The sequence below is a fragment of the Camelina sativa genome, chromosome 5 (genome assembly GCF_030686135.1).
Source record: "Camelina sativa cultivar CO46 ecotype springtype chromosome 5, ASM3068613v1".
NCBI lineage: Eukaryota > Viridiplantae > Streptophyta > Magnoliopsida > Brassicales > Brassicaceae > Camelina > Camelina sativa.
Window position 1 is genome coordinate 18721097 of NC_141884.1, and position 8526 is coordinate 18729622.

An 8526-nucleotide genomic window follows, 5' to 3' on the forward strand; every position below is an offset into this window, starting at 1 on the left:
CATTTAATAATTAATTAAACATACAATTCAACCAATGATAAAAAAAACTGCATAATTTAAAGGGTTTGAATGGTGAAAGCGGTCAGGACAGACAAATCCATCAGTGGATTAGACCGCTTTTTATTTACTATTTACAAATTTAGTCCGCAGTAGTGTGGTCTAAAAGATACAGAAAGAAAACCATTGTGGACCAACTGCGAACTATTTTTGTGTACGAATAAAATTGATCTGCAGCGATCTGCTGTTCGTCCTACTTTTGGGGCAGGCTAAACCGCATACGGATTTGGCCGCCCCGACCGCAGTCACCATTCAGACCTAAAGGGTTTGAATGGTAAATGCGGTCAGAGCGGCCAAATCCGTCTGCGGTCTGGACCGCTCTATTTTTGGGCAGATTACAGACTGCTGCAGACTAACTCTATTTGTATGCAAAAGCCGTCTGCAGTTGGTCTGCAGCGGTCTTGTCTCAACTTATTTGGACCGCACCAATACGGACTACATTTGCTGAATGGTAAATGAAAAGCGATCTAGTCCGCAGACAGATTTGTCCGCCCCAACCGCTACAACCATTCACACCCAAAGTGTGAATGGTTGCAGCGGTTGGGGCGGATTTGACGTAGTCCACAGTGGTGCAGTCCAAAAAAACAGAGGGTTTGAATGGTAACCGCGCCTTGACCCGTCTGCTATCTAGACCGCTCTATTTTTAAGGCGGACAACAGACCGCTGCGGACCAACTCTATTTGTATGCAAAAGCGGTCCGCAGTTGGTCCGCTGCGGTTTTGTCTCTGCTTTATTTGGACCGCACCACTGCGGAGTACATTTGCTGGATGGTAAATAAAAAGCAGTCCAGTCCGCAGACGGATTTGTCCGCCCCAACCGCTGCAACCATTTACACACAGAGACAAAACCGCAACAGACCAACTACGGACCGCTTTTGCATACAAATAAATTTGTCCATAGCGGTTTCTTGTCCGCATTAAAAATAAAGCGGTCCAAACCGCATAAGGATTTGACCGCCCTGACCGCAATTACCATTCAAACCCTAAAGGGTCAAAAATTCAAACAACATTAAAATCTGTATATAAATTTGTAAAACATCTTATAAAGTGAAACAAAAGACTTCCTAAACATTCTATATTACGGAACAGAGGGTGTATGACATAAGATTGGAACCAATCCAACTTATGATCACTCAGTGATCAAGAAAATCCAAGCTTAACTTGCGGAAGTTGGCATTAGCAAGCTGGCTATAACGCTCTCTCTCGTGAATCAAGGGGTAGAATGATGGATCAATGTGATTGACTCGCACAATTAATGGGTTAGTCGACTCACTCAATCAATGAAAGAAAGAAGGATGTTGAACTAATCAACAAACTTAATCTGCAGCTTCAAATACGCCTAAAAACCTACTCTATAAAGACTAATGAATAAATGGAAAAGACTCAAACTTTGACAAAGAAAAAAATGTTCTTACTACTTTAAAAATGATCAAGGGTGTCTTTACAAAGATGGACGAACTGAGTTTATAAAGGGCTCAGACAACGGTCACTAAGCTAAGAAAATCAAGAGAATCGACATAATTAAAGATATAGCCGTTAGAACATTAAACACAAAAATCAGCCAAAAATGAATGTCATGTTGCTTGTATTTTGAGAGCTTGAGAAGGTAGGTGGGTGTGACTTCTTGGAACATTCTGGGACATGTGTAGGGTCTTTAAAAAGCACCAGCTTTGATAGGGAAAGAGCCGTTTCTGAACGATCTCCTTAGGCTCCAAATAAGGTAAATAAGGCAAGGTCAGTTCCGGATATGGAAAGTGAAGGTGTGTGGGAATTTGCTTGATCCCATGTTTCTTAGTGAATCTTAGAGTGTTGTAGGAACCTTCTATAAGTATCACAAAGTCTCCGGGGCGCCAATAATACGTTTGGAGTCTCCAAAATCCACAAGGTTCCAAATAAGGCAAGTCGAGGGTCCTTCGGTTTAGAAAATTAATATCTCCTAAACCAAAATTAGTATTGACTTGATTCAAATTCGGCGAGCTCTTCAGATGGGTGAAGTTTCCAAAACAAGTTTGTTTGAAACTTGGTTCCTCATGTTTCGTTCCGGGTGATTCAATGAATGGTCATTTGTCTCCATCGCGTCTATTAGAGGTTTGCTGACTTGTAAATTGAATAACTCCTTCATGTGAACTCCTTTTGGGCTGGTTATCCTTTGAGGCGTTTTTCAGCTGAGAAGAGAATATTTTCCGAGTGGTTTCATGCCTTGCGTCTTCGTTTTTGAGCTGATATGGTTAAAAAAATGAACATATGTCCTAGTCGGGTCTGATTGGTATAATGCATCCGGTTTGAATGAGCTATGGTTCGGCTGTTGGTTTTATGACCGCATCATACCCTCCCTCTTCAAGAAGTTTTGTCCTCAAAACTTGATTCTCTACACATAGATAACTCAAGTTAGTACATTGAAATGTAAGAGGGTGTAGAATTTTACCTCGGATTTGATCCAGTGATTCATCGTCGGGTGGCTTCTCTTTGATCTGGAGAAAATCATTGACACTCTCATCTCTATTGGCAGCTGGTCTGATAGATAAAAGCGTGTACTCCTCACGGTGTTGCTCTTGGTCCGTGAACTCATTTCTTCTCGATGAAGCACCTTTGTGATCTTTTTTTGTACCTGTAATAACTTCAACACTTTTGACAAGAAACAAGCGTGTTATGGCAGTCATTTAATCATTATAAGAAGGTAAATCAGTTTAGACTATTTAATTTTCATGAAGTGTAACAATTTCTTGCTTAACTTTAAGTTCTAATGACTCTCGTCTAGCATTGTACTTAGGTAATTGCTTCACATATTCAAAGTTTTAATCCAATTTAAGAGGAGCTTAGTATCACTAAGACTTACAATAACATTTCCCATGATAGGTTTGTCATTGACTTGTGGCTCACGGTTCAAAATTGGTGTGACTGGTTCAGTTTTTGCTTCATTTCTCATTGTGGGGCATAACTTTGCTGTGTGTCCTTTCTTTCTGCACCTATAACAAGTTAGTCTTTTGAAATCTTTAGGATCAAGAAACTTACCTTGATTTTCAATCAAATTGTACTTTGTTTCTCGTTTTAGAGTAGGTGTTTTGTCCTCTTGGATTGCTTGTTTGGTTTCCGCCGATCAAGGAGAATTAAATGGTGATCTGGTGGCTCCTCTTGTAGCAGAATGCTGGGGGCAGCATCATCTTCTCTGGTGGTTGGTGAGGAAGACATAAGCAAAGAACAATCCTTCAAGCTCGGCTATCACCGGTAAGAAAGTACAAGGAAAAGAACCGCTTCAAAAGTTGAGTGGTAGTGAACGTAAGAATGAAATCCCCATAGTTGCTAAAAATCAAAGGAGAAGGTCCCTTCCAAGAAATACACTTACACCGATTTTTACAAGATGTTGACCGCGGTTAATTAGTTCATGTTAACCAAATACACATACCACATCCTTCTCACGCAACTAGAAAATCATGCGGATGTTCATCAAATCTTCAAGAACATTGGTTTAGGAAAAAAAATCAAATGGAGTTTCCCACTTACAAGGTTCCCACTTGTCAATTTCTTGCGTCTTCGGAAGTACATGTGAACCATGTCAGCCAAGAGGAAGCGACTAGCAATAAATTTGGATTCATAAGGTTTAATGTTGGACGAAAATCACACTAAGTTCACTTTCATGAGCTTGATGGCATTTTTGGTTTTCTAGGAGAAACGATACTTAGCCTTCCTCTTGCCAAGCGAAACCATAAAGTTGTGAACAAGGGAAGCGTCAATCCGTGTTCTCTTCATTATATTTAGTTCTTGTGATCTAAAATATTACTATATAAATATTATTATAATGTTTATTTAATTCATAATTCTGTAATTTAATGATTTTCTATATAAAAAATAATTTGATATTCCATTTCTGAAAATATACTAGAAAGAGGAATTGATTAGAATTTAACCTACCAATATAGCTTAAATTAAGGTGAATATAAAAGAGATTTAAAATTAAATTAATATTTGGCATTTTTCATTGCATTTCATATGATTTTACAGGAAATATATTTAATATTTGAAAAATAAATTTTGGAATTTAATTATTAAATATTTTAGGTAAATTTTAAATATTATAGTAAATTTTTATTTTTATCATTGACAATATTTTTTAAATAAGTGGTATATTTTGATATTGTATGATTTGAATAAATAAAGTGTATTTCTGACATTTAGGAAATTTGTTTGTTATATATGTATTTTTAGGGAAATTTTTTAAAATGCATCTTTTTCAATACCCCTTTTTAGAGATACCAATAGAAAAAACTTTATTAAAAAATGTTCTCAGAAAATTCTCATAGTATTATGAGTATTACATAAACTAAAATAAATTAACATAACTAATAAAATAGTCCGCGCATATGCGCAAGATATTACCTAGTTTATAATAAAAACAAACAAGTAATAAACCTAGGATGCGCAGGATATTACCTAGTCTATACTAGTATTTTTGCAGTAGTTTTTGCTCAAAAATACTTTTTGAAAAGTTTATACATTTAATGCATTGACTTTAATATTAGTTACCAAAATTTCAAAATTAATTATAGATAAGATTAAAAAAATAAGGAAATCTTTCTACCTCATTCAAACATAAATATATGATTTCTTTCATTTTTTAATTTGAATTATCTTAAATTATTCTATAATACATTTAGTTGATAAAAATTATGATTTTTTCCTGCATATGATGTAATACAAAATTTTAAAAACATATATATATTACTCAATAGATGAATAAAAAAATACGGGTACAATATCCCATATCGTCTAAAAATTTTTGGCAATGGTTCACAGTCATACTATAAAAGAGACCAAAATGATTCTGAATACAAATGAGTAGAAATCTTGATTTATCAGGCATTCAAACTTTAAAAACTTTTATTTGGTTTATTCCGGTTCTTTATTTTAAAGATTTTTAAAAGGTTAAATATGAAAATATTTAAAATTTTTAAAAAGTTAAATATGATAATTATTATACCATAGATACACAATAAATATTAAAAATTAAGATGATATAGTGTGAGTTAAAATATCTCGGGACGGGGTTATATAGCGGGACGGATTTTATCGATATTTATATAAATTAAAAAATATCACTAATTCGGTGTTACATAGATAAAACATCATTTCATTATTTTGTTAACACTATCGGTATCAGAAAATAGACATATCTAATTAAATTAAATAAATAAATATTATGTAAAAAATAAATTATATTACGGTATTATATGGTTTATTTAACAATTATTATATAATTATAACATATTTAACCAACAAATACAACTTATAATTTAAATATTTTAGTTATAAATAATTTTGTCCGCGGTGTACCGCGGGTCCTAATCTAGTTTATAATAAAAACAAACAAGTAATAAACCTAGGCCTTTAAGGCCATTATCCTCTTTAAATGCATTTGTTTTATAAAACCATTAGTTTCCGCACATCAATGACGTTATATATGACACATCCCCTATATATTAAAAGAGAAGCACTCTTATAAAAATGTTGAAGTGTCGCACTCACAGAGCTTCTGTACATTTTTTTAATAAATGCACTTACTTCTCATTGTTATTTACATAAATATGCCACTGAAATATTATAAACCAATGTTTTTTCTATTAGTTTTTAAAAATAAAAGATTTAATCAACTATTAAATCCGAAAATGTATTTAATTATCATTTTTATAGCCTATTTACTTATTAAAAATAAATTACATTTCAGAAACAAGAAAAAAAATTATTCATTTATTTATCACTTTTATCATTTTTCTCATTGCATTTTTAAACTTAAGATTAGTTTAAATTAAATCAAGTAGTTTAAAAATATTGCTTTATCTATTTAATGGTATAGTGATATAGATAATAATGTGAAACATAAAATATGTGAATTTGATTTTTAGAAACACAAAAAGACATCAAAACTTTCTATACCACCTTGAAATTCTTTTCAAAGTTCAAATATTTCACGGATGAAACGTATTTTACAGAATATAAACACAAATTTGAATAAACGAAAAAAAACTTTACTTACATATTTTGTTTTATACAAACAAATCTTAAATCTCAAATAATAATTTTCTTCATAATATTTTATTTAAATCCATTTATCCCGCATATAGTGCGGACCTAGTTCAAATTATACTTGAAAATTTCTTAATCAGAATTTGAGATACGGTGTAGCAAAGTCAGGCATATGTTGTTGTCGTCATGACATCATGAGTTTGATTGTAATAGGACAATAATTTCGTTTTAGAAAGAAAAAAAATGTGAAGAGAAGGACGCGCAATATAATTTTTTTAACACAACACAGACAAAACGGAAACAATAAACATAGACAAACCGAAAACTGTAGCAGGTAACACAAGAGTGTAGCATTTTTGTCAGATAGACTGACAATTATTGAAAACGAAGGAAAACAAACACTTATTGAAAACATGGAAAACAACACTGTAAACATGGATGTGGTATCTTCAATCCGTGGATGTACTTGTTTAGGCGGTTTCAAGTGCAGGCTTCACAAAGCCCTTAGTGCAGAGGATAGAACATGTGTTGATACATTTTTCAACGTCTCCACCCACAATTTCACTAGCATCTAGTCACCAAAACAAGATTACAATAAATTTATTAATTAATCTCTATTTTTCCAACTACTATAATAATAATAATAATTTTTGGGGTCGGAGTCAATTTACCAGAGTTCTTGAGAGTAGTCATGGCACTGCACACAGAGGAAGCACACCCCAACTTGCAGTATTCATTGACAGCATCACCTTAAGTTACAAGTCAAAATCCATGCAACTTGCATCAAGATTGGAATTCATCTATGCAACGAATAAATAACAAAACACTAGAAAAAAAAAAAGAAAAATCAATTTACCTGAGTTCTCGAGACGGTTGTAAATAGATCCTGAAGGGCATCGACCATTATCAGAAACTTTTGTGCATCCAGTGGAAAATAAACAAACGAACTGGGGGATTTTTGGGGTATAATCACAGACAATATAGGCATTTCTCGCATTCTGGGACGGGCAGCAGATCTTTGCTTCAACTTGAATTTGCACCATGAGCAGACTCATCATGAGCACACTTAAAGCTACAAATTTGCCTTCCATCTTACAATTGACGACTTGTTTGGTTACAAAATGAATAGTATGTAGAGAAAAGACTAGCAAGTATAAGCTTGTATTGATGAAATGATAATGAAACAAGACTTGTTTAAATACTAGTTCTTCTACAGTTTGCCACCACAAACTTCGTCTGCTCAATAGTCTATAACAAACTGGCTTGACCATGCAATCACAAGATATTTTGTTGATAGAAGAGGAGAAGAAGACAAAAGATGAGATAGAGATCCAGTTAGTTATTTTTGGTACAAACATGTTTTAAGTTTCTTCGTTTTAACCAACTCTCTTGTGGCTGTGGAGGTTGTGTGTTTTAATTTGAAAATTTTGTTGGGACCAAAATGAACGTTATCTTCTCTGATTATAACTGAGATGCCCTTGAGTTTAATTATATTATGCTGAACTCTTTAAGAAGTAGTGATCCCTATAATCTATAATCTATCTATCTATACTATTAATTAGGGAGCACACTAAGGAGTATAAAAAACAAAAAAACATGACATATATTCATGTTGCCAAACAGGTTCAGTTACTTATATAATTAAAAATAAAAAATAAATAATATATGGTAAACAAAAACGATTAGTCAAAAATCTAATATTTATGGAAACAATAATTATGAAATTAATTATAAAATCAAAATTACCCTATATTTTGGAAATGGTTTAAAGTTTAAAGTTTGCTTTCATAATAATCAAAAAATTTTAAATCAAAAATTATATATATATATATATATATATATATATATTAATTGGGAGCACACTTAGGGATACAAAAAAAATAAAAAAGCATGACATATATTCATGTTGCCAAACAGGCTCAATTACTTATATAATTAAAAATAAAAAATAAATAATTTATGGTAAACAAAAACGATTAGTCAAAAATCTAATATTTATGGAAACAATAATTATGAAATTAATTATAAAATCAAAATTACCCTATATTTTGGAAATGGTTTAAAGTTTAAAGTTTGCTTTCATAATAATCAAAAAATTTTAAATCAAAAATTATATATATATATATATATATATATATTAATTGGGAGCACACTTAGGGATACAAAAAAATAAAAAAGCATGACATATATTCATGTTGCCAAACAGGCTCAATTACTTATATAATTAAAAATAAAAGAATAAACAATATATGGTAAACAACAACTGTTAGTCAAAAATCTAATATTTATGAAAATAATAATTACGAAATTAATTATAAATTAAAAATTACCCTATATTTTGGAAATGGTATAAAGTTTAAAGTTTGCTTCCATAAAAATCAAAGAATTTAAATAGAAAATTATATATATATATATATGTAAACATATTTGATTTGATTTTAAATTGTGAGAT

At 31.9% G+C, this 8526-nt stretch overlaps 1 protein-coding gene and 1 pseudogene across 1 annotated transcript; both read right to left on the reverse strand.

Annotated features, from left to right (window-relative positions):
* Positions 1 to 1630: 1630 nt before the first annotated feature.
* LOC147943969 (uncharacterized) lies at positions 1631 to 3608 on the reverse strand (annotated as a pseudogene).
* Positions 3609 to 6320: 2712 nt separating this feature from the next.
* Positions 6321 to 7334, reverse strand: LOC147943970 (putative thionin-2.4). The gene is made up of 3 exons (XM_087450273.1): positions 6931 to 7334; positions 6746 to 6823; positions 6321 to 6645 (listed from the first exon to the last, which is right to left on the reverse strand). Exons 1-3 carry the CDS (start codon positions 7163 to 7165, stop codon positions 6545 to 6547), a joined length of 414 nt encoding a protein of 137 aa, XP_087306399.1. The 5' UTR covers positions 7166 to 7334; the 3' UTR covers positions 6321 to 6544.
* Between the last annotated feature and the right edge of the window lie 1192 nt (positions 7335 to 8526).